This window comes from Elgaria multicarinata, chromosome 1, assembly GCF_023053635.1.
Source record: "Elgaria multicarinata webbii isolate HBS135686 ecotype San Diego chromosome 1, rElgMul1.1.pri, whole genome shotgun sequence".
Lineage (NCBI taxonomy): Eukaryota > Metazoa > Chordata > Lepidosauria > Squamata > Anguidae > Elgaria > Elgaria multicarinata.
Genome location: NC_086171.1, coordinates 98,934,498 through 98,961,893, shown reverse-complemented (window position 1 = coordinate 98,961,893; position 27,396 = coordinate 98,934,498). Strand labels below are relative to the sequence as shown.

General features: G+C 42.7%; 1 protein-coding gene across 1 annotated transcript; it reads left to right on the top strand.

The window, feature by feature from the left end:
- Window positions 1-245: 245 nt before the first annotated feature.
- SELE (selectin E) lies at window positions 246-15,560 on the top strand. Its single transcript, XM_063129963.1, has 11 exons — window positions 246-321; window positions 1,740-1,823; window positions 3,941-4,327; window positions 5,644-5,829; window positions 6,629-6,811; window positions 6,925-7,110; window positions 8,158-8,343; window positions 8,461-8,649; window positions 9,448-9,558; window positions 10,821-10,842; window positions 15,467-15,560. The coding sequence occupies exons 1-11, from the start codon at window positions 246-248 to the stop codon at window positions 15,558-15,560; spliced, it is 1,704 nt and encodes a 567-aa protein (XP_062986033.1).
- The last annotated feature ends 11,836 nt before the right edge of the window (window positions 15,561-27,396 follow it).

The window sequence follows — 27,396 nt, the reverse complement described above, 5'->3', positions numbered from 1 at the left end:
GGTTGTAAGGATGGGTACTAGGGCATGAGTCATTAGGCTGAGGAGAAGATCTGGGCAAGCAATGGAGTCAGTCCACACAGAGCTTGGAGTTCCAGAGACACAGTCCCAAGTGTGTGCAAAGTGCAATAGCCCAACCTGGATGAAGGAATCTAGTAATTTCCCTCTATACCACTCTAGAAACTAAGAACATTATGCATTGACCACAGATTCTGACATGGAACTAACATTTCAAGCAATAATTCACTATGTGCAGTAATGTCAAGATACCAGTGCAGATGTCTCGAGAGCGGAGGGAAAGTTCCTCCATTAGCTGGAACAGAGGTTAGTGGCTACAACATCCAACCCACTCTTAAGAATTTGAGAGCCAATTGTAAACATATTTGTAAAAATTCTGAAAACAAGAAATTATTTGTGCATTTGAAATACTTATTTTGATTCCAAAATGTGAGTTTTCTTAGTTTAGAATAGACATATTTATTTATTTATTTAATTACATTTATATACCGCCCCATAGCCGAAGCTCTCTGGGCAGTTTACAAAAGTTTTCTCGTGTGAAGATAACATCAGTCCAAAGCACAGCTACACCAACAAAGGAACACATCATTTTTTATGACTTCTACTGTAAACATTTGCATCCAGGAATTAAAACCCAGCACAGAGATTCATCAAGGCGAATGTTTTAAAACGGAAGAGGCAGGGAGGCTGACTGGCTATTTTAACATCACAGATATTTCAAGGACTTCGATGTTTTTTTTTTCCTGCCTGGGGAAATTCTCACTTTCTTTCCAGTAACATTTGCTGGAGACGTCATGGAATTCCAAAGGTGCATGAGACAGCTACTCTTTATATAAAGGATACAGGGTCAAAGCCAAAGCAACTATCAGCAAGTGAAAGTCATATCTTAGACCAAAACCTATAATATTGAGTTTACAAGGAAAACAGACTCTACAAGGCAACTGCACCAGCAGGCTTCTTAGACATAGAGTTGTACAGCCTTTATTGGTAAGTAAAAAAAGGCTTTGAAAGCATTTTTATACTTCTTACTTTTAATAAGATGCCAAAGGGAAAGTTGAGTAGAAAGACCATCTAAATAATACCAGGATTCATTCTCTCTTGAAGCCAAAATTTGCTGAGAATTCTGCTACAAAGCCCTATATTTACACTGCCAAATCATAGAAACATATATGGTATTTCACACAATAAGGTGACAGCAATGGTGGGTTTACCATCAAGCATATATTCAACAGGGAGTCATAACTATTCATGAGGGATGAGTGCACCACCAGTGCAATTTGCATTTTTTGTATTGAAAAGGGCTTCCTTAAATCTGTTAAATCCAACAGATTTAAGTCCAGCTCTCTTGAAGAACCCCAGGAAAGGTGAATCCATAACCTCCCCGAACAGCTTGTGTTACTGCTATTACTTAGAGATAAACTTTTAGGGAAATTGTTAAGGGGGTGGGGGGAGAGAATTTTTAAAGTAGATTGGAATGGCTTTGAATTTTAATTGCTAGTTTGATTTTGATTTCCAGATTGATGTTTATAATCTTGTATCTCAATTGTTATATGATTTAAATGTTTGCCACTTAGAATTCCTGAAAGCAGAATTATAACAACAATGCAGCTTAAAAATGTGTCCCAAATGTTCAACCTCAATATATTTTTCTTGTACTTAAAAAACCAGTAACTGCTCATCTGTTTTAAATGATGTGCTACACTGTGCTTCCTTACTTTATGTAGTTAATTCTGCAAGGCCGGCCCAAGTGAAAAAGAAGCAGCAGCTCAGGATGAATGCCTTTTGGTTCCTGCCCATTATCATCTATGGTAAGTGAATATGTTTCAAAGTGGGAAATCCTCTATTTTGTATTTCTTTATTTACAGTCAACAGACCAATATAAAACAAGAAGATACACCATTATATAAAACAGTACAAAGTAGGGATAAAAAAGAGGGAGTGTTACAAAACCACAAAAGATACTAGATTGTTATTTGTTGGTTTCTGAAAAGGGAACAGAATTGGGTTATTGGGGCCTAACATAGTGAAAAAGGGAGGGATATATTGATAATAAAATTGCTAATCTGTGGATTTAAGCGCAATCAACATCCATATAATATCTGGTGCGGATGGCCAAATTCAGGAATTTGGCCACCTGCTCAGTGGTAGATTTACTGGAGCCCTGAAATAGACTAATCAGGAGTGACTCAGGGGATCGTCCAGGGAGACGTTGCATAATAGGACATAATAGGTCTTTCCTTGCCTGTTGGTAAAAATTGCAATGGAAGAGCACATGCAGAATGGATTCCACCTCGATGTTATTACATGGGCAGTATCTGTTTTTGGATGGAATTTTCTTATATCTGCCCTCCAGCAACTTGGAGGGGAGGACCTTAAATCTTGCTAGGGTGAATGCCTTCCTGTATTTGGGAATGGTTAACAAACCCAGGTATGGCATTCCGTCTTTGCAAGAAGGGACTGGGAGACCCAATGATTGGGGGGAACATGGTCCCCAGGCAGTTCCCCGGATCTCTTGGTGGTCTATATCCAGTAGTCTCTATTTGGTGATCTGTTTAGCACTGTCCAAGTCCAGAGATAGCAGGAAAAAAGGGGATAGCCCTATTGAGGTTACTTTTTGCACCACTGCCCTAGACCAGTGAGATTCGGAGGGTTCTAACAGGACTTTGGTAACCAAGGAGTTGGGAGTGAGCGTTAGGTGACAGCGGAGCCAGTAGTGTATGGTGAATATCCAAGCTTGGCATTTTAGTGTACTTAGTCCAGCCTCCAAGTTGAGGGCAGCACCGGAAACACATCTAGGGACTCCGAATATAAGCCTGAGGTACAGATGTTGCACTCCTTCAAGAGAACTTTTGAAGTGTGGAAACCATATTGGAGCTCCAAACAGAGTCTGAGACACTATTTTAGCTTTGTAAACCCGGATGGCTGCCGGTAGATATTTCCCGCCTTTCGCAAAGAAGAATCGGGATAACGCACCGATAGTTTGTTCAGCTTTGCTCTTGGTGTGTTTGCCATGTGCCCTCCAGTTTTGAGCTTCATGAAACCATATGCCCAGGTATTTATATGCGTCAATTTGGTTGATTCTGTTTCCCCCCATGGACCAGGGGAATCTTACCTTCCTCCTGGCAAAAACTACCACTTTGGTTTTTGAATAGTTAATTGTCAACAAATTTTTCTCGCAGTATTTGGCAAAACCATTTAGTAGTCTCTTGAGGCCCAGTCGAGTCTGGGAGATGGGAAATCCTCTAGATTTAGATGGAAGAAACATTCCTTGTTGGGGTTTTCTTTTCACTGAAAAAGCACTCTACTTTTGCAGAGATTTGTTTTAAAGTATTCTAAAATGTCAGAAATTGGAAACCATCTTTGATTAAAGACAGAGAGTAAACTAATACATAGTGTGTGTGGGACTGTGGAGTGAACCCTCAGAAAAGACTCTTAAGCCTCTCCCCCAACTAGTTGCCCAAGGCCTCAGAAGGAGGAATTTATCACCCATGACCATTCTTCTCTTTGCTGTCATGCTCCCACTACCTCTTTGAAAGCTCAGGAGATCCTTGGTTGTTCCCTCTTTCTGACAATTATAGGCCAAGACACCCCATTTCCTTTCCATTTTTTAGATAGTATGTCCTTGTTTACAAATAGGCTTACCTCCTAAACAAACTAGAGCCTCCATTCTTGGTTGGGGGAGCATTTGCAGCTGTGTGGCTGGTGGCTTTGTACTGTCCTTCTCTTGGATCAGTCACTGGGAAAGCATAGTTGCCACCTCTTCCATTTTCAAGCTCCTGCTACAGTTTCCCTGTCGGCTTGGCCCTCAGTCTCTCTTACCTTCTTCCTCCAGCATGGAGCCTATTCTTGAACACCAGGACTTCAATACAGTCCAGGTATCTTCCCCCAACACACATAACAACTTTTTGTCATCTTCTCTTTCTAGGATTTTTACTATTTAAGGACAGCACCTGCTGGACATACAATTTTTCACCCAAAAATATGACTTACAATTACACTGAAGCAGAAAAATGGTGTAAAACCTACTTTACACACCTGGTTGCTATTCAAAATAAAGAGGAAATTGACTACTTGAATGCAAACATTGACAGAGGTAATTACTGGATTGGGATCAGAAAAATTAACAAGAAATGGAGATGGGTTGGAACAAACAAGCCACTGACTGAAGAAGCTAAAAACTGGGCAAGAGGTGAACCAAACAACCGAAAGAAAAATGAGGACTGTGTGGAAATCTACATCCAACGATACAAAGATGCAGGGAAGTGGAACGATGAAGACTGCCGTATTAAGAAAAAAGCTTTGTGCTATACAGGTGTGATACTTTTGATTAATATTTAAGCAACTAAAATTGCTAGTAACTTGCTTTTTCAAGAGCAAGTCTGCTGAAATTCAGAGAATTTGGCAGATTCTATTATATGTAAAAAGGCATGTTTTTGTGCTCTGTGGCAAGCAGATTGCTGAGCATCCCCTTCCCTCCTACACCCTCTTAAAAGCATGGATCACCATGTCATAAACTCATTAAATGGCCATAGGCACAGCACTGTTCTCTACATGTATAAAATGGGAATAATGATGTCGTACTTGGAGCAGACCCACTGAAACCAATGGGATTTCAAGTTAGCCTATTCTACTCTTAAGTCTGTTCTATGGGACAAAATCTGATCCAACTCATTCAGTTCAATTCAACTCAACCTGCTTTCAACATTCTAAAGGGCGATTTACATACAGGATGATGATGGTGATAATGATGATATATCAGACTGTTGTTGGTGTCTATATGTTGAAGTCCTGTAAATTAGCCCAGAACAGCTACACAAATGCATATAGATGTACCTAGAGGCATTCAAGAGGCAGCTGGACAACCATCTGTCAGGGATGCTTTAGGGTGGATTCCTGCATTGAGCAGGGGGTTGGACTTGATGGCCTTGTAGGCCCCTTCCAACTCTGCGATTCTATGATTCTAGTAATAAGCAAAGACATGGGGCTACATGTGGAAGCCATACCAAATTTTGATGAAATTAAGAATTTTACATAAAAGAAAGACAATGAGAAAAGAGAATCCCCTGTAATTCCAAATTGTGGGTTTCTCTCCTGTTCATTGCATTGGGGGATATGTTACCCCTTAGATTTGTATAATATCTAAGCAGAAAAAGAAGATGGGCAGAACCAAATGGAGAAGAACTAAAAAAGAGCAAGGGAAGCCTAAAAATGATGCTCAAGATAGAAAATGTGTTCTACAATGTAGTAAGCCCGTTGTGCTTCAAGGTATCACCTTCAGAGGCAAGGCCCTATTCCACTATCTTGTTATAGCAGTTTGCTTAGATCATGTTGTGTCAAAGAATATTATGAAATTATTTACAATCTGTTGATTTTTCTCACAGCCTCCTGCAAGCCACATTCCTGCAGCAGTCGTGGTGAATGTGTGGAAGCTATTAATAATTATACCTGCCACTGCAATAGAGGATTCTATGGACGTGACTGCGAACATGGTATGATTAATCTTATAATTCTTTCCAAGATGCACAAAGTGGTCACTGTCAATTCCAATTCATCACTAAGTGGAATTTTTAATTCTGTAAATTTAGTGTATGTGGCTTGCATGAACTCTTTGCTTCTGTTCCTTTGTAGTAATTACTTGTGACCGCCTGAAAGAACCAGATCAAGGTACCTTAGAATGCAGCCATCCAGTGAAAAATTTCAGTTATAACTCATCTTGCAACATCAAATGCTTGGATGGTTACAAATCAACTGGGCTGGAACCAGTAGTGTGCACCCATTCTGGAGATTGGTCTGCACCCACTCCTCTGTGTAAAGGTGAGGATTTGGAAGTTCCTAAGTCACTGAAAGACAATGCAGGTCCCCTAAGGTTAATGCGTTTGAAGTAGAGGAAGAACTAGATAAGGCGATGTAAAATATTATTTCCTAGCCATGCAATGTCACAAAAGCTTTGTTCAGTTGTCCAAGAAGATTATTTTGTGCTAGTTTCTTTTGGAGTTACAAGAGTATGACTCAAGAAGATAACCTGATCCACTCTCAAATCCTCCAAACTAACTGTAAGTTCATTCTCTGAGCCAGAACAACAACACCCATGCACAAGAGGGAGGTATCAGCAGCCTTGGGGAAATCCCAAGATCTGAACAAACCTTCTAAAAAACCCTTCAGGGCAGGGGGAAGGTGGAGCTACTCCCCCTCCCCTTAAACCGTCTAGTGAGGACTGAGCATAGTCACTGGCCACCGAGTGTTCATCGATTGTTGAGAGCAAAAAATAGAAAACCGGAGTGGGGGACGGGCAGTTGGAACAGGAGTGGAATATCCTAGGGAAAGGCATGGTTGGAGCACTGGCTGAACACTACATTTTGTTGCATGTCCCACATGTAATTTCTGTTAGTTGTCAGATTGGAAAGATGATCATGTTGGATGAACATGATCTGAGGAAATTAGTAAACTAAATAGGTTTATGTTCCATTATCAATCCCTTACCGTATTCTCATTTAATACCATCACTTCCCCAGTGGTTAGTTAAAGAATCAATGACTTTAGGTTCAGCGCAAGTCATTGTGTTTCTTGATTGGAGAAGATAAACAAATCTAATACACTTCCGTTGTATTTCCAGTTGTGGAATGTCCTGTGCTACAGAATCCTGCCAATGGATCCTTCAACTGCTCCCACCCCTTGAGAAATTCATGGAATTCATCTTGCAACTTTGCTTGTGAAGAAGGTTTCCTCTTGAAGGGGTCCAACAGGCTTCAGTGTAGTGCATCTGGAGAGTGGGATGGACAGGAGCCAGAGTGTGAAGGTAATGGGTTTGTGTCATTGCCTTGCCTGCTCACACAGAGCTCATTATTTCTCTGTGTGGCCTCCCTTTAACATGACTGAATTACTTAGAGATGTGATCTGTATCTATTTCAGCAGTGAAATGTAAAGCAATACCTCAGCCTGAAAGAGGCTTTGTGAATTGTTCCCATGATGCCACAGAACTAACCTTCAACTCCACCTGTGAATTTGTTTGTATGGAGGGCTACACCTTAAGAGGATCACCCCAAATTCAATGCTCATCAACAGGACACTGGTCAGATTCAATTCCTGGATGTGAAGGTAATACGTAATTTTTTTTCATGAAAATGACATGGAGAATGTGTGCCACTACATTTTGACTACTGCCTTTGTCTGCACTATAGCGGTCATGTTTTAAATTTATGGTGTCCCTGTGACCTCCTAACTAATTGTAGGTGTGAACTGTATCTCTCTCAGCAGTGAAATGTGAAGCAATACATCAGTTTGAAAGGGGCTTTGTGAACTGCTCCCATCGTGATATAGATCCAACCTACAATTCAGTCTGTGAATTTAGTTGTATGGAGGGCTACACCTTAAGAGGATCATCCCGAAGTCAGTGCTCATCAGTGGGCCAATGGTCAGAGCCAATTCCTAAATGTGAAGGTAAGATTCAAACCACCTATGAGAGGGTCTAAAGGGGGAAAAAACAATCTGAAAGATTCACAGCTAGATCTTGGATTCTTACTCCACTGATTTAGGCTAGGTTAAATCATACTTCTATCCCTGACTGAAACAACATTGTATATTTATGGTGCAATCCTCCGTACGTTTAGACAGAAAAAAGTCCTACCACTTCCAGCATGCCCTGCCGGCATGGCTGGCTGGGGCATTCTGGAACTTCTAGGACATTTTTTTTCTTCTAAACATGTGGAGGATTCCACCCTTAGTCAAAATCAAGTAGCTGCTCTGAGTTCCAGGAGTCCCTGTAACATACATGCTGTCCACCCCAAAACTGCTGCCCATTATAATAGCAGGCATTTTACTAAGGCTTCATATCAGTATTTTTTTTCTAACTGAATTCCATCATGTGGAAATTATTATTATTATTATTATTATTTATTTATATAGCACCATCAATGTACATGGTGCTGTACAGATAACACAGTAAATAGCAAGACCCTGCCGCATAGGCTGCATCTTGTCTTTGAAAACTTCCAGCCTACTAGTTCTCTTGACCTATTGCTATCTTTTCCATCTACAATAACCTTAAATCTGAACTCATCATTACATGTGTATCATTACTGTATAAAGTATATCCCCTTCTTCACTCCAGAATGTAATTAATGCAAGTTAATCTGCCATTTACAGTTGTAGAGTGTCGTGAACTACAGCCTCCTGCTCATGGCTTCTTGAACTGCTCTCACCCAGCTGGGAACTTTGCCTGGAATACATCCTGCAAGTTTGATTGTAAAGAAGGGTTTGATCTGAAGGGATCCAGTGTGCTCCAGTGTGGTGCATCTGGAAAGTGGGATGGACAGGAGCCGGAATGTGAAGGTATCATCTCCTTTTGGCCATTGGCTTTACCTGCACCACAAGATTCATTTTCTGTATTTACAGCATCTTATTGTTCCAGTGACATCCAAACTAACTGTAGGTGTCAATGTTTTCCAGCAGTGAAATGTGAAGTGGTGCAACAGCCTGAAGGAGGCTTTGTGAATTGTTCCCAGACTGCCACAGAACTGACCTTCAACTCAACCTGTAATTTTTTTTGTATGGAGGGCTACACTTTAAGAGGATCACCCCAAATTCAGTGCTCATCTATGGGCCAATGGTCAGAGCCAATTCCCAAATGTGAAAAAGGTGAGTCTTCAAGTCTGGGAGGAGTTACTTTCTTCAAAGCTAGGACTGCAGCTTTTACCCTGAACGTATTTAATAGAGTTGTCTTTGACCTATTTATTTATTTTGATATATTTATACTCTTCTTTAAGTTAGATTCCAAGTGGATAGTTCACACAAGCAGCCAGAAGAGGTAATAAACCAGCTTCAGCATAGGGTGTGGCTGAGGAATTACATGAAAACTAGTTTACTACACTAAGTAAAAACTAACATGTTCTGAAATAGCTTAACTAATTGCCAGTCTATTTCTGCGTACAATTCAAAGTACTTGTGCTTTCTTTTAAAATCCTACACAGCTTGGGTCACAGGTACATGATGTACTGCACACTAAAACCTTCATTGTAGGCCCTTCTCCTGCTGACAGTTCCAGGGCCTGGAGAATAGAGTTGGGGCCCTAGGAAATGGATTTGGGCCCAGGGTCACATGGGCCCAGGGTCACATGGCCCCAGGCATAGCAACACTCCAATGAGGACTTCTTCCAATGTTTTTTCTTTAAAGCACTTATTAAAGCACTTATTTTCTTTAAAACACTTATATTAGTTATGGAAGATAAAGAACTGGCCATAAACAGAATTTTACCCATGGGGATAATAGTAATAGAAAGCAAAGGCAGGAAAATGCCCTTTTGTATACCACCCAGAGAGCTCTGGCTATTGGGCAGTATAAAAGTGTAGTAATTAAAATAAAATAAAAATGGCTTTTGACTAGAATATCAAGTTCATGACAAGCAGAACTGAGTTAATTCAGACTTTCAAACTTTAGCTCCTCAGGCTTGGGGGAGTTACTTGACAATTGGACCAGCAGCCATTGGAGCCTCCTTCCTATCAGTAGGATCATTCCTTATTTGGCTCATAAAGCGTCTTCGGAGAAAAGGTGAGAGGTTTCCGCCATCTGCTACTGTCAGGCTATGCCCAGTTGTGTTTACAGCAGCCTTCCCAACCTAGTGTTGGACAACAACTCCCACAATTGCCAGCCAGCCAACAAGTTTGGAAGGCACCAGGTTGGGAAAGGCTGGTTTAGGATGAGACAAAAATACACTGTTTGAAAAAAGGCATTATTATTATTATTATTATTATTATTATTATTATTATTATTCATCTAAATTATCCATGCTGAGTTCTACACATGGCATTAGTGTTCCCACAACCACCTCAGGGGATGGCACTTAATCCCAGAAAACAAAAGAGATTGACTCATGACCAGATCGACACCAAGCAGGATATAACACTTTGATAACGGTTTGAAAACTGTATATGTAGTGTGTCCTGGGCCTAAACAGTTGTCACTACTATTACAAACCATTATAAAGCAGTATTGTAGATCCTGCCTATGTTATAAAGGTTGATCACCAGTTTGAATTTGATTCAAAACTGTAAATACTATGTACAAATGGCCAAACTAGATTCAATGGTAAATGCATATTTGCATTTAACATGCGAATTTAAAAAAATGTTGGATGGGCATGGGATGGGCAACACTGAGCATCATCAGATGAGTGTTTTATTGCACACTCATTACTGGCCACTCACAGTTTTTCACGGGTCCTTTTGACGACGATGTCCACCTCCTGCGGAACTCCTGCTCCTTTTGGTCTTCTTTCTGCAACAAATAAGACCTCTTTAAATCAGATATTTACTTTTGAAATGAAATGTGCTGCCATCTCCTGCTATGTGCAGGAAAAGCAGCATAATAAAAAAATGCCCACTGAATGGACCACATGGTTACTGCTCACTTCCTCTTTCTTTCCCGTGTGAAGAAAGAGGAAGTATCATGGGATAGAAGGGGGGGGGGAAGCGACAGTAAGGAAATGTGATTCCCCCCCTCCTGTCTGATGATGCTCATGGTCTCCCATCCCATGCCCATTCAGTTATAAGATTGATGGTGTTAATCAGAGCAATATTTACTATTATTTACTCTATAACACCATTAACATGCATGGCGCTTTACAGAGTACAAGTGTATTCATATTAATAATGGATAGGAAAATCGAATATAAGCAAAATTATGTGAAGTCCATTTCTGTGCATGTTTACTCAGAAGTGATTCCCATGAGAAGCAAATTTTACTCCTTGGTAACTGTGCATAGGATTGCATCCTTAATTTCTAAGTACTAATATCTTCTCTTTCTCTTGCAGCAAAGACATTTACTCCTGCCAGGTATGTTGTGTTTCAAAATTCACATGGGAAATTCAAAGTAATTTTGGGCTGGCACAATATTGTTTGCAGGTACAGTGACTTGACATGTTTTTTTAACCTGTGTTTTACAGCAGTTACCACAGTTTCCAAAGTTCTGCTCACCTGATTTAATCAAGTAAGTTATGGAAAAGTCCCAATCTTTATTTGTTTGGAAAATTAATTTACTGCTGGATCATAGTTGAGGGCAGGGATCATCATAGCTCAGTGAATGTGAGAATACTCCCTGACATCTCCAACTAAGGAATCGCAGGTAGCAAAACTAGGAAAGACCTCTGTCTGAGATTCTGGTGACCAAAGTGGACAGCACTTGACAAAATGGGCCAAAGTCCCAATTCAGCATAATGTAGCTGCACACTTTCATATGTTTTGCCTTTTGTTCATCTATATGCAGGGGGTCCAGGAATCAATATGGCCAGAATTATGAATTAAAATTATAATTATTGCAGAATTCCATGAATCAAGATGCTTTCTTGCCTTCCCTAGCACATGTTCCTAGTCCTTTGGTTCTTAGAAAAGTCATGTTGGAGGTTTCTGTGGGATTCATCTGTATGGAGTAATACTGACATAAATTATTTTTCCTGGTTGCTGGATCTGGACATTTATTTAATTCTTTAAAATATTTATATACCATCTTTTCACTAAGGGTCCAGAGCAAAAACTGAGAAAGTCACATAATTATAGTATTTAAGGTGGGAGCAACCATGGAAAGATTAGAAAAGTATCTGGGGCTTTGAACATTCCATGGAAAAAATTTTTTGCATACAGGACCATAGACAGGTTGGGGCCAGTGGGTGCAGTTTCCCCCTGATTTGTCCCAATTAAGACATGCAAAAAACCAATAACAACAATTAAAACAATTAAATAAACACCAATAACAGTAATTTTCATTTGTGACTTAAAATCATAACTTCCCTAAGGAAGATTGCCTTACAAATAGGTAAAATCTTGTGGACATTAAATAATGTTATAAGATCATATGGTTCTGCTAGTACCGATACTTATGCTTGGCAATAGGATTATAGGTGTTGTATTAATTATGAGGACATCACTAGTTTCTGTCCGTTGCCTTGAAACCCCATCTGGAAATGCCACTAGTGAGGAAAGCTGGTTATGGACTTTCATGCAGGTCAAACAAAATAAGGTAAAGATTATGGGCTCCATCACACCAGTGTTTTATCTCACTCTCGTCATGCCTGTTTTGCTGTTTCGCAGTGCAGTACTCACATGATGTTGTGCCTGTCCTGCATTCACTCTTCCTCTTCCCCTCCATTTTTTGTGTTTTCCTAGAGCAGGAAAAGTCTGGCTTATTTCCTCCATGCGAGATTAAAGAACTCTTCCACCCCGTGTATTGTTGGCCTCCTGCTATGTCCTTTGTTGGGTGCATGTGCTTTGAAGGGAGGTCTTGCTGATGAAAGAGGAGGGTGGGGAAGTTCTTCTCCAGCACACCATGTCAAACAAACGGGCTTGTGCTGCTCCAACCCCACCCTCAATAGAAATTAACCAAAATGCTTACACCTCCGTCATTTTTTAAGATAGATGAAACATGGCACCATGATAGCGCTTAAGGCATGCCACGTTTGAAGCATCACCCATTGATTTTATTTTTGACCCTCAAACCATTTCCGCTCCAAACACACACACACACACACACACTGATTCTGTGTTAATCCACCCCTGCACATTTATGGAGGGAGGTAAAGGATGAAAGCTCCATCCATAAATGTGCAGGGGTGGATTAATGCAGAATCAGAGAAGTGTGTGTGTTTATGGAAGGAAATGGTTCGAGGGGGGGGGATAAAAATTCCTAAAAAATCAAAGGATCAAAAGAGCAGCTTCAAAATTGGCATGCCTAAAAAAACCCTACTTAAGAGCTATCATGGTGTCAAGTTTCATCTCTTTATCTTTAAAAATGGCAGTGTGGTGTGTGAGTTTTTTTAAAAAATTAAACCTCAATTTTTTTAAAAAAAACCCTTTAAAATAACAGATTAGCCGATCTGCTTCAAACTTGGCATGGCTAAAGCCCTACTTAAGAGCTCTCACAGTGTGAAAGTTAATCTCTTTAGCTTTAAAAATGACAGAGATGTAAGCATTTTGGTTAATTTCCATAGACTACAATGAAGCAGTTATCTGAAAACAGAACGGAGCTCTGATGAGGTGCCCCTACTAGACAACAAAGCCAGAGCGAGGGGGGAAGGTGGCCACATCCATCACAATGTCCATCAATGACAAGAACCAATGAACTGGAGGGGGAAGGAGAAGGAGTGGGTGGGGCAGGGTGGAGTGGGAGAGCGAACAAGCAACAAGGTGAAATAGCACAACAGCACACGCACATGAAAGTGACCAGCACTTGCTGCGCTAATGAAACAGAGGTCAAAATTGCGGGTGCATATCAGGAAAAAAAAAGTAGGTGTAATGGAGCTCTATGGACCACCCAAAGAAGACTTTGGAATAAGAGACCATGCAAGCTTTCTCCTGAATGCCTCTCTTTTAAATTGCAAATTTTGGTATTTCCATAGGATTCCAACTGTCTTTACTAATACATGAAGTATCTGAAGAAGGGGAATGAAAAGTGAGCGTATGTCAGACATCAGAAGCTGCTGTATTTTGTCAGTAAGAACAGCCTGAGCAAAACGGTTGCTTTCGGCGAGTGAAGTTGGTAGTTTCTCTGATAGTATTCAGCATGTTTCTGAGGATGGCCTCTACATGGACAAAAATAAAACATGCTGCCTCTGGAAGAAACCTGTCATCCTACAGGTGGAAGAGAAAATGCCTTGGTGACTGTCACGTCGCGTGAGAAATATCTGCCTATTACACCAGAGCTTGGAGTTTTGTTTTCTTCGTACAAACTAATTGCCTTGAACGCAATCTACCAGGAGGTTCTCCTGCCCCATTGTAGTGCATGCACAGCTCGCTTGCTGGCACCCATTGGGTCTAATGTCCTTTATTAACCTTTCTTAAGTAAGGTTTATTTCACGAAATAAAATAATTATTGTTACAGTAGTAGAGCTGAAATGTACTAGTGGGAAAACATCTCAAACTCTCAACTTTTAAATGTACATGTGGAAATTCTGTTCCAGGATGTCATGCTTTGCACGCAGCTATGCAAAAATCCCAAAATGTCCAAATGAGTGCAAAAATTTGATATTTTGATTTTAGATCCAGGTTGGAGATGGATTTTAGCTTTGTGCCAATGCTTAGCCTTTGGAAAGGAGGCTTTTTTTGTTTCTGCTTCAAAGAATAGTTTTGTGAAACTTAGATTTTAAGTATTTAAAGTCATAAAAATCAGTTAACAAAAATACTTTTGTTTCGAACTAGCATTGACATTAATTTTCCATTCAGTTTCTCAAATGCTGAGGTTGCAAAAATCAAACTTAGCCAAAATCTTATTTCAGCTGTAATTAAGTAGCATTTTCCCTCAATGACAGCTGTTTTATAGAGCACTTTCCTATTCTAACAGAATTCTTTACGTAAAAGCAAAGGTATAATTTCATCCATGATTATACTGTGTTTTCTGAAACCATTTAAGACTTTGGGAATATTTCATCCCTATGGGATTTGGTACTGTAATATTTATATCACTTACTATATTTATTTCTTGGTCATTTTCTTCTCCATGCAGTTTTGTGATTTAGATACTAAAAATATTTGCTCCTTCAGAAAAATGTAGGTAAATTCTTCCCAAATAAATGGCAAAGGTAACAACTTTAAAAAGAATAGAACTATGGTTTGCAAGATTTTGTATCTATCAACAGAATGTAAAGACTGTGGCTTGTATCCAAAGCCCCGTTTCACTTCATTCATTCCCATTCATGCCAATTTAAAGAATTTATATTCTTGTATTATCAACTATAAGCCCACAGTTAAAAGTGCTGCAAAACATTTCTTGGATATCAAAATGATGCAGTCAAGAATTCCTGCTCTGACTTTAATTATGAGTTAAATTATACTTCTGAGTAATATGTCTTGAAATAGAATGTTAGTGTTTACTACATCACTCCACCAATTTTCTTACATTAAAAATACATTCTTAGAAGCTTAAGGGTAGTTTAAAACATAAAACATAATTATATTGTGGTTTCAATGTGGTATATATTTAATTTATTTATAATAATGTACCTAATCTGGCTATTTATCAGAGGTGTGTTGAGTACGGCATTGTACATGTAATGCTAATAAAATAGTTCCAGATTCAAAGAAGGTTGGTGCTTTGAATTATTATTAGTCTGAATTGAATGAGTTGTCTTCAGTATGAACTCACAATTTGCATATATTCTCGTTTTGCTTATCAGTTAGAAGGACACAGTTCACAAGGAGTGTTCCCCTATGCAGGTTTCATTGATACAAACAGGAGATATGTCAAGTCCTTGCAGCAACTGTGCTCTTGGCTTCTCATTAGTGAGAAAAAAACAATCGCCAGCAGATGGTGCCATTTGCACATGACTCCTTGATGATACCATGGCCCAGGACATCATTGGGGATACCTTTGAGTGTGCTTCAATGGTATTGCTGAACATCCAAAAATCTGAAGAGATGTGCCAAGGAAAAAGCTGGCCTACCTTTCTAAGTGGGTCGGTCATATTTCCAGGGAGTGCTTCAAAGACATTTACGAGAAGATCAGCAATTTCTTCATTAAAAAGAAGAGAAATGTCTATAATCCTGTTGCCAAGCCAAATCGCTAGGTATTTTAAGTGGCTATGAATGGTTAATATCAAACATGTTGATGTTTAAGAATGATAATTTGATGTTTAGTTGTTTTTGCGTTAGAATCAACACCTTCATTAAATAAATAATTCTCTCAAGCTATCCTTTACTGTGTACCTCCTTTAAGCACCCTGTCATAGTAGCTTAAAGGAGATTTTTATCAAGTGGGTAACAAGCACGGTAAAGCCGACAGAGATCTTGGGGAAATTCATCTTGAGCCATAGGGAAACTTTAGTCCGTAGGACTCGGTTGGTCAAGTGGGTGGAAATTAGAGCACTATGGTTTGCGGACGCAACCAGCTGCCATAGATGTTCTTCTTCTATTCTGAAAACAACCCCATATTCTTTAAATGGCAGCTGTCATCTTACAGGTGAAAATGCTGTTTTTTCAAGAAACGTTGGCTGCAAACCTGTTAAGTGTTGTGGCCCATTGTGAAGTTACTGTGCTAGAAACAGTGAAGGCACGGTTGAGTCAAGCATCAGAGGTCTGCATTTAAAACTTACGTCACTAATTAAAAGCATGACTGCATTTCTGCCTGTACAAAGCTGGGCACCCAAAATCCCTTGTAAACAGCTGAGGGATGATGATGATGATGATGATTTAGTCTTTCAAGGTGGCAGCCCAAATGTTTTGGTGCCTGTAGGGGTTTCCAAATGGCGCAGGTGTGCACACGCACATACCACTAGGGCCAATATTGAAAAGAGACAGATTAATTCGTGCCTTCATCTATCTCACTCCTAACGGTGATGCCTGAGCAGGTCAAGTCATGCTGTTGCTTGGCAGGACCAGTGCAAATATACCATGAGTGGAAAAATGCACTCTGCACAGGTCCCTCCCAAATGCTACCTGGTCCGTCAGTCAATCTATCCACCCAGCCAATGGAATCCACTGAACTCCTCATACTTCTCCACTGTCCTTCACTACTTATACATGGGGTTTATTTCAGGCATGGATGAGAGCGCTTTATAAGACCTTCAAGATGGAATCACATGACAACATATAGCTAAGTGATTTTTTTTCCTTGCAGGATGGTCATCTATTTTTCACAAACAGAAAGCAGTTTTGCATACACAGCAAAATGAGCAAACAGAGGCTGAGTACTGCTGGTGTCATTCAGGGTCAAACTACATGCGACACAAGAGATCCATGGACCCCCTTTTTTTGCATTTAGCGGCCCCCAATGCTGCAGCCCCAATCCAAAGAAGGTGGGCACAGTTATTTATAACGCTAAGAAAGATATTTGAGGTCCTTGATATGATCTCTTCACAACACATTTCCAAAGAGCATAATCAAATTGAGGGAAGAGAAATAACTCCGGATTCTGAGCAGAATCGTTGTCTAAATAAGTTGGTGCCCTTTACCCCTACCAACACCTGCTTACAAGCAAAAAAGAAAGAAAAAGTCTTGTAAACACTGTTAACAACACTGCAAAATAGTATGGGAGAATTATTTCCAATGATGGACAGCAATAATGGAGGGTTTCTGCTTTAGTGGGAAGGCAGTGTGAGGCTAAGATGGTCTCACAGCAGTCAAGTGGAACCAACACAACACTGATGACCTCTGAGAGATCTAAGTAGGTCTGCTGATCACTGAGTGATTATCAACTGCGAGCAATAATGTGCTGCTCCCCCACCCTCGAGCAGGATGGAGCCCCCACCGGAGAAGCCGATGTAGCATGTTAATCCCACCGGTTCCCTGAGGTGCTGTGTAGATTAGCCCTGTGTGCCCTACACAGAATCCCAGCAGAATCTGTTCTCAGGACTGAAGTCCCCCCCTAGGCTTAGCATTGCTGCCTCTTCATCAATATTATGTACTGTTCAAATTTTGAAAGCTTTGTGAACAAGGAATACTATGGATAGGAGTTTGTCCATTGTTGTGTGTTTGAAAGCAGAATTCAAACAAACTTTAATCAGTCCAGCCTTAAATGTTATAAATATGTTTCTGCTGGGGTGGGGAAATACCAGGTATACTTTAAAAAAGAAGCAGTAGCTGTAAGGATAAATTGTTTTGAATAAACGTAATTCAGAATTATAATTTCATTTGCTAGACATACTCTGAAAACAGAATGCTGTATGTCTGTGTGTAAAATGTTATAATGACACTATAGGCATTTGGTGTTGTTTTCCAGTTCTGTATTTTACTAATAATTAAAACAATGTGACTTGCTCATGATTAAACCACAATTGCAATAATCCACTGAAGCGGTGACTGGCTAGACAGTCTACAGCTTGCCAGATTAAAAGGTGACAACCCTACACAGTCTCCCTGGTCCACCATGTTAGTGCTCTGTCCTTTATATCTCCACTGCAGTATAAACATCTTTTGGACAGGAGGCAAAGGCTAGATGATGTACTACTGAGAGAAACTAGCTCTGCCCTATGGATTTGGATGCACCATTTTAACATACCCTGCCTCCACACCAGTGATAGCACAAATATCGGGTAGGGTTTTCATCTTGAAATAATTCCACAAACACCCATTAGAAGACGAGTTGAAATGTTGGGGGCTTCCAGAAAAGGCTTTTATCACGCCATCGCCCTGCCTCATTCACAGAATTTTACAGTCAGTTAGTTATGTGCCTTCAATTTGTCTTCGATTTATGGTGACTCTATGAATCAATGACCTTCATTCACATCTGTTATAAACCACCCTGGGCCCTTCCACACGCCGCTGCCGCCCTCCTGCTGCCTGCTGCCTGGGTAAGAGCGACCCGGGTCGGAGAGCTCCGCTTCCGCCTCCACCGAGCTCTCCGACCCGGGTCGCTCTTACCCAGGCAGCAGGAGGCCGGCGGGGAGGGGGGGGGCTGGGGAATCCGCCGCTGCCTCCCCGCCTCAGCCGGGGCTCCGGAAGAGCCGCCAGGAGGAGGCGAGGAAAGGGGAGGAGGCAGCGGTGGCAGCAGGAGGAGGCGCGCCGCTTTCCTCGCGGGCTTTCCCCCCTCCGACCCGGGTCGCTCTTATCCCGGCAGCGTCTTGGGGCGCGTCTGCCGCCGCCCTCCTGCTGCCGAGGTAAGAGGGACCCGGGTCGGAGGGGGGAAAGCCCGAGAGGGTCGGAGAGCTCGGCGGAGGCGGAAAAATGAGCTCTCCGACCCGGGTCTTACCCAGGCAGCAGGAGGGCAGCGGCAGACGCGCCCGGATTCCCCAGCCACCGCCGCCTCCGTCTCTTCAGGCTGGTACACACTATCGTTTTGGGGGCGTAGTTGGGGCGCATGCACGCGCCTTCACTACGGCGTGTGGAAGGGCCTATTCAGATCTTGCAACGTCATGCCTGTATCCTCCTTTATGGAGTCAATCCACCTCTTATTTGGTCTTCCTCTTTTCCTTCTACCTTCTGTTTTCCTATCTTGTTTCACCTATTCCTTCCCCTCATGTTAGCAAGGCCTGCAACCAGACACACGTCTTGTTCTAGAAAGGCCAGAAACAGGATGAGTATAAAGCAGACCTTTCTGCTCAAGAAATCATTTTGCCCTTTGTGTGGGGGTGGGTGGTGGGTGGGAGGGGGTAGGGTAAGAAAACGGAGGGGGAAATCGGATGGAGTGGATGGAGCAGGGCTTTTTTTTTTTTAAAAAGGAAATTTTGGAACTGCACAGTTGTATGTGATTGCAATTCATACATAATGCGTGCACCCCTGCAACACACCTGTACATTTTCCTTATGTGCACATGCTTTGCTGTTCAGAGTTACATTCCATCATATTTAGAAGCCTACATATATTGGGGGGAAATCCTCAGAACTGGGAATTTAACTGCACTAATATTTAAGCTTCATACAAGAGAAGAAGGAGGAGGAGTTGTTGGTCTGCCCCAAATAAGACATTTTGGACCTTATAGTGTGGACTGTTAATATGCAATTCTCTGTATGTGAAAAGTTAAAATAAAATTACTATGGTGTGTGTGTGTGTGTGTGTAATGCATGGTTACTTTGTAAAGAAAAAATGGACTGGGAAATTTAAAGGCCCCTCCCCTAAAAAGAGAAATCGCTGTTGTCTAGGACATGACAGAGTTTAGACTTGCCATATGAAAGGAGAAGAAGAGTCTAAACTCTGTGCGCCACCGCTCCATGCTCTGCCGCTCCATTGCGCTGTGCCACAAGAGCACTGCTGCACATACATGCATCCCTCCCTGTTTTTCCCCGACCTTACCTGGTGGGGCTTTCCTCGCCAAGTGTTTCTTTCTCCCCACGCCGGAGGAAGCACGGAGGCATTCCAGCATCCATTTGGCTCACTGGCCTGCCCCCTCTCCCCTGCCCGGGCAGATAGTAACCAATCAGGGGTTGCCATTTGCCCAGGCGCGCCTCCACCATGACTCTGGAGCAGCAATAGATGGCAGATGCACCGTCATCGCCTCGCTCCAGAGAAAAAAGTCAGAGTAAGTTGGCGACTTTTTTATTTTGGAGCTTTAGGGGAAAGCCCTGGGATGGCTCCGCAGTGGCTTCTGTGTCATATAAACAACATAACGCCACGGCGGAGTCACACCGGGGCTTTCTCCACATATAGACAGCCCCTTGATCGTGGTCTGGGATTCTAGAAGAGCCTGGACTACTCCCTTTACTTTTCACATTGTTATCAGTTACTTTTTACATCAGGTACATAATACATCTTTAGTATAACTTGAGTTTTTGAACTGCGCAAATGCTTTTTTGGAACGGCACATTTTCCCTACAACTGCACATTTTGGGTCTGATAGCAAATTTTTCAAACCTTGATATGAAGAACACCAGCTACATTTAGCTGCACCCTCTTTGCAGCTGTTTCTTCAGCAAGAGCCCGTTCTGCCAGGACCTAGTTATCCTACTTGGGTGGGAGGTACAAGGTGAAGCGCTTAAGATGGTGTCCCTGTGGCAAGTCCTACCCTTTCTGTTAGGACTTCTTACTGCATGGGAAGTGAATCCCTGTCTCACCAGTGACAACTAGAAAAAAGGGCTACTTCAAAATCTTGTTTTCTTGACCTTGGCAGGGAGAAAACTGCACTTAAAAGCAGAACAGTGTGATAAGGCAGGAGAGCAAGTGGCTTTCACTCGCCACTCCTTTTGCTTAAAATAGTAAGTCCCCACACCCCTATTCTAGAGGCAACGGGACTCTGCCAGACTAAAACCTTTTCTTTTTTGCACCCTTTCTCTTTTTTGCCTCAAAAACAAACAACAAAACAAAGCTGCACAATACATCCAAGAACACCACAGTCTTTTCTGTGCTCTGCGGACGCCACACCTGCAAATGTATTGGGAAGGAAAGCAGATAGAAGGGATTCATTGTCTTTCCCCAAACCACATGGCTGCCCACAAGTGTGGAAGGAACATATCAAGCTATAAACATTACAAAAAGTGCTATGCCCTTTCTAGGAAGGAAAGCAAATTAACAATTTGCTTGCACCTTAGAATGGAAGAGTAGTGATTCAGGAGTGCTCTATGCTGCCCTTCTGGAAGCACCTAGAGTCGAGAATGGGAACAATTGGAATGGAGATTTCAGTAGCTGGAAAATGTCTGAGCACTCAATTACGTGGAGGTCCAACATGTTTGATTCTTCACCCTATTTTTGGAGGGAGAAAATAATTCAAACCTGGCCTCCATGTGATTGGGCGCCAGGGTCAGCTTCAGCTTTGAAGGGGCCCTGAGCAAAGTAGCCCCCGCTGGGCTTGCCAGGCTGTGGTGGCAGTGCTCCAAGCAGCATTGGGCAGCTGTGTCTTCTCACACTTCAATGCCCCCACAATATCCCAGTATAATGCTAGGTAGGGACCACTGTGGAGAATTAAGAGGTTGACTAGGTCCAGCTACTTGGCACTGCTTGGAGTGTCAGGCCAGACAAAAAATTAAGGGCGGGGGCAGGCATCTGTCCTGGGGCCCAAGGGGCTGCCCAGGAATGTCAGACCCAGATACCAACCCAGACAGAGGCTCGCTCTGGGGACCTTGTTCAGACTGAAGGTGGTCTGCATGATGGAGAGGAAAGGCTTGCACCACTTCACCATACTAGTCACTCACTGCTCCCAGCCGAATGTACCAACCAGGGCCAACATGGCGCTCTCTCCATCTCCTCATGGCGTTGTCTTGAGAGGGGACAGTTTTGTTCCACAGGTGCCTCAGGTGGCCTGAGAGATGGAAATATTGCTGCTTTATGCTGTGACCTCTACAAGCTGTGAAAGTGACATTAGCTGGGGGCCACATTTATACAGCAAGTCAGCTGCAAACAGAAGGTGAGATTTCTGCAATATTCTCTCACACAACCTAGCACATCTTTCTGTTATCATGACCCAGTATGCCACTTGTCTCTCTCTGTGTTGATGCCTCCATTGTGGAAACAAGTAATTCTTATTTCAAAGTCTTTTTATCAGAGAGAGTAGGAAGAATTACTGAATATCTACAGTACTAAACTCTCAGTTTATCTGGAAACAAAGGGGTAATTATCAGTTAAATGGTGGATTACCAGGGCTGGCCTGAGATATTTTGCTGCCTGAGGCAAAGGGCAAGATGCCGTCCCACTTCCTACCATTCCATGTACAGAAGCCAACTGGACTGGAAGTTGAATCTTAGGTCAACGCCAGCAATGAGACAGGGATCTCCCTGAACGGCCTCATCTACCCAGAGATGTTATCTGACATGATTCTGTTTAAATCAGATTGTCAACATTTCAGACTTGTCCTCCTAATGGCACAAGTTGCCAGCTAAGGTGGTGCATGCCTTGGGAAAAACCACTGTTGTCAGGGGAAACCGCACTATTTCTTTCCTTCTCTCTCCCTCCCTCCTTCCCTCTAGCCTGCCAAGGTTGACCCAGCCTGTTCCAAGCCCCAAAGCACCAGGACATACCTTAGAAATGGCACCCATCCACAATCAACATAATGCACAGCTCCTGAGGGCTGTCTATATGGGGGAAAGCCCCCTACGATGCTGTGTTTTGAAAAAGTCGGGGATTTACCCTGAGTTTTTCAAACAGAGCGAGGACAACATGGCGTGTCTGCTGTTTAAAGTCGCTCCGTGGCCAATCCGGGGTCAACCCGGGGGCGGAGCCTGGTAGAAGGTGACCAGCGATTGGTCACCTTCCACCTTGAAGATGGCGGGGTAGGCTCTGAAGCCCGGATGGCCACCAGAAATCCCATGCTCCCTCCTCGGCGTTGGGTAATCCCGACGATGCCCAGGGAGAGGGAAAGTGTAGGGTTGAAGAGGGAGGTGGCACCAACCCGGCACCATGAAGACAGCACCCTGGCTGTTGCTACTGACCTCTGCCACTCAGCTTATGGCTCGCGGAGAGGTCAGCCTCGCACCAAGCAGGTAGGAGCCCCGGCATCTTCCAGCCAAAACTCTTGGGGTGACGTGTCTGTGTGTGTGTGTGTGTGTGTGTGTGTGTGTTTTGGGGGGGGGGAGAGAATTAGGGGACTGCAGGAAAAGACAAAAAGATCTTCTCTCTCCCACCTCCACAACCAGCAGGGTGGTTGTTGTTTTTTTAATGCCATTAAACATATGCGCAGGTCCGCTGCAGTGGATGAACAGAACTTTAAAACAAAAGACAAATCAAGTCCCAATTCTTGACCCCTCATATGTTGAGTAAGTGCAATTGAAGTCAATATGATTTACTTCTGAGTCGACATGTTTAACTGGGCTGTTTTCAGCTAGTTGTTCTTGAGGCAAAGAAAAAAGTCAAAGGAGAGAACCGAGACTCATTCATTACACTTATTGAAAGAGGCAATCATGTGGAGGTACGCATTAGCAAGCGCAAGCACACCCACACCCACACCCACACCCACACCCACACCACCATGGTCAGTGGAGGGTGAAGCTGACAGGAAGGGTTAACTCCTTCCTTTCCTGTCAGGTCCAACCTTAGCAGACGCAACATAATAAATAACAACATCCTGCTCCTCTTTGCAGTGCTGAAGCCAGTCCTACGCCCACCAGAGTAGCACTGCAGGCTTACTACACACTGAGTCCCGAAACCCAGACAAGTGCAAGACACAGGCAAGTGTAACCAGAAAATACCTCACAAAAGCACTTTAAAACACGTGTTTGTTACAGAAAGAGAACCCACAGTTGATGTGGAGTGGAGGCTACACCATGCCGGTGTATGAGGTGCAGTAGTACCACAGTAAATTCCCCATGTAGGTGGGCAAGCTTAGAGGTCACTGGATAGGCCACATGGCACACATACGGTAGTTCTGACCCACAGCACCGTGCTGCTGCTCCTCACCCACCCCAAATCTGCTGCCTTAGGTGGCTGCTGCCTCACTCTGCCTAATGGAAGGGCCAGCCTTGTGGATTACACTAAATTATTCAGGATGAATAATTCCACTTTGGGGAACAAATACCCTAAATATCTTGGGATCATTGTGCAAAGCTTCACACACAAACATTTAAGTGAGTGCATAGCAGCTGTGGAAATGGCATTTCTGGATTATTAAGTAAGAGTTCTGTACTAGAACCCCCATCACACAAATGGGAGGTGTGGTCAGATCTGGTCACTGCCCCACCTCGAAAAAGGATATTCCTTCAATGCAAGGCTGAAGGAACGAGGATGTGTGGGGAGGGAGTAGATCCAATGGATCCATTCCTGCTTTCACCTTCACATGATGGTAATTCTGGGGGACATGGAAAGTGAGGGACTCTCCACGTTCAGAGGTAATATATTACTCAATACCAGTTGCTGGGAAGGAACAATGAAAGAAGACTACTGCCCTCATGTCCTGCTTGAGCATTTCTCCAGAGACATCTGGTTGGCCACTGTGGGAAATAGGATACTGGGGAGATGGCTCTTTAGTCTGGTCCAGTTAGGCCATTGTTCTGTTCTTCCAAAAAGGAAAAGGGGAGGAACCAAACAAAGAGCTGGGAGTAAATATATAAAATAATTACACAAGACTAGCCATATTACTCTTACTCTTTTTTTTAAAACCACCCAGTTGTTTTAGATGCCACTTTAGCTTCCAGAATCCAGCTGGCCACATTACTTGGGGGGAGAAGGAGGAGTCCAGGAATCTGTGGAGTGGGAGATGGGTAGTACAGCGGTTGACTGCAGTCTCACTTGATGCCTCGGAGCCCTGAAATCCATAGTTACCTTCTCTGTGGAAGGCTATAGCAGCCCTATTTGTAAACAATGGGTGGAATAGCTTGTGAGCCACTCTTATAAATAAAATCGCTGCCTATTGTTTCCCTGGTGTAGATGACAGTCTAATTTCCAGTACTTTGTCTGTTTTCCTGGAGCAGGATTTGCATTTTGGTGAGAAGTAACTGGATGTTCAAGTTCTAGGGTTCCCATAGCAACCAATTTCCTCCCTACTCTCTCCCCCACCCCCCAACCGTATCCTGTAGAATGACCTTTTGGAATGTGCTGCTTTCATGCTCCCCCATCTCAAATGAAAGCATCATTTTTGAAACCAGAGCTACTTGACATATGAATGCTTTTAACAGTGCAGCTCCAATTGCTTTTCCATATAGCGAAACTATAGGGAGATACTGCGGGGAATCAAGCAAAAACACTCCAAGCTTGGCTAAGAAATGACTTCTACTAAGAATGGAGAAGCTTGTTTTTTTGTAACAAAAGTTCTGAACAAGGCAAGCTTCTTCTCTCCAAAAGTACTCAGTCTATGGAACATTCATTCAGAGACTATAAATAAGCTCCAGCTAAAGTAGCCATCTCCTCAACCACAAGGGGTTTTGACAGGCAGAAGAAAATTCGGCAAATAGTGCAGCCCAGGGCCAGTCTGGCCATCAGCAGCCATAACTCCTCCACCAGCATTTGCAGTCAAATATTAGACAGCTATATATATGGGTAATTCATACTCTGCCCAGGGATTAATTTACTGGCTCCTTGCAGGGTCCAAGCATCATTTTTGGGAGGCCCAGTATAACCCTGTAACATGCCCCAACCCCTTCCGCACACATTCCATGATCCCACAAAGCTTGCTGTTGTGCAACTTTTTGTTTGGCAGCAGCATTGGCCCCCACTGTTTCGGGGATCAAGGTCCCTGATAATTATGGTTCTTTGTCCTTCTCTCCTCTTTGTGCACAAAGAACTCTTTATTTGTTTATTTAATTACATTTATATACCGCCCCACAGCCTAAGCTCTCTGGGCGGTTCACTGTAGTTTGAGAACATGTCACACACACTCACACACACTTCTAAAGAGGGGCCTGGGCCAGCAACTCAACATTCAGAAGGTTGCTTGTTCTGCTCTAATACTAATTCTAATTGACTCTGGACAATAGGCAGGGAATGGATACAAGGAATAAGTTTCCATAAATATTTTTTATAGTATTTCTATTCTGCCTTTTTAAAGCCAACTCAGGTGGTTTACAAAAACATTAATCAAATAAAAACATAGTAAAACCCTTTAAAAAACCCTTTAAAGCCATAACATTTTTTTAAAAAACAAGTTGAATCCCAATCCTGTACTGATCTCCACCATGCCTGGATTTGACCTCAGTTTCTTCACCCTTGTCTGGCCTGTTCTCAAGCTAAGTCAATGTCAAGGGTGTTGACTGCTTCAAGTAACAGACAGCAATAGAGCAGACTCAGAGCGTCATCAGCATATTGATGGCATATCACCCCAAACCTCCAGCAGTTTCATTTAGATGCTAAAGAACATAGAGAATAATGGGCTCAAGTTAAAGGAAGCCAGATTCCAGCTGGACATCAGGAAAAACGTCCTGACTGTTAGAGCAGTACGACAATGGAATCAGTTCCCTAGGGAGGTTGTGGGCTCTCCCACACTAGAGGCCTCCAAGAGGCAGCTGGACAACCATCTGTCAGGGATGCTTTAGGATGGATTCCTGCATTGAGCAGGGGGTTGGACTCGATGGCCTTGTAGACCCCTTCCAGCTCTGCTATTCTATGATTCTATGTGGGACACCACAAGCTAATGGCTGTGGTGCCAAAAAATAGTCCCTAACACCACCTTTTGGATATGAACTGGCAGGAAGATTGGAACCAATGCACTATAAGTGCCCCAAAAGCCCAGCCCCACCAGGCAGTCCAGAAGGATAACATAGTTTATGGTATTAAAAGCTGTTGAGAGGTCCAGAAGAACTAGTAGGGCTGCACTCCAGTTCCCAGCATAGGTCATCCACCAAGGTGATCAAAGCAATCTCAGTCCTATATCCCAGATGAAAGCCCAATTGAAATGGGTCCAGATAATAACAATTATCCAAATGTGTATGGAATATCTGAAACCGGCTGGCCTATAACTTCCCAGAAGTTTTTTCAATAAAGGTCTTAATACTGCCACCTTTAAGCAAGAGGAAACACACCCCTTCTGCATGGAGACATTAATCACTTCCTTTAGGCCCAGTCCCATCCTAGCTGATTTAATCACCACGATGGGCAAGAGTATCCCTCCCCTTTCCAGACACCCAGTCTACCTCCTTGAGATCCACAAGCTGAAAAAAATCCAAACCAACTGGACAGGACATTACCAAGGCCTGCGCTGCCCCAAATCATGGCGAATCTGAGAAACTTTATCTACAAAGAATGAGCCAAATTTTTCAGTTAGCCTTTGACTGTTCTCTTTCCTCTTATCCAATGTTTTGGTGAAGAAGGCCTTGCATGATCTCCAATTTAGCTTCAATCCCTGCCCCCCTCCCCCCACATACACACGGTAATTGGGTTGCAGCCTGAGCCAGGCCCCCCAGAACTCTGGGCCCTGGTAAAGTATATCCTTCCCCTCATGCTTCAGTCTCTGACTCCTTGGATCCCTGTCTGTCGAAGATATAGAATTCATCCAAAGGGACTACTTATTTCAGAGGTGAATGTCCTATGAGTCTATAGACTTACTCGGTTTTCTGCAGGCAGCTCCCATTCATTTCAATGGTGCATATGTAGGACAACTTCATAGTGGATTGTACC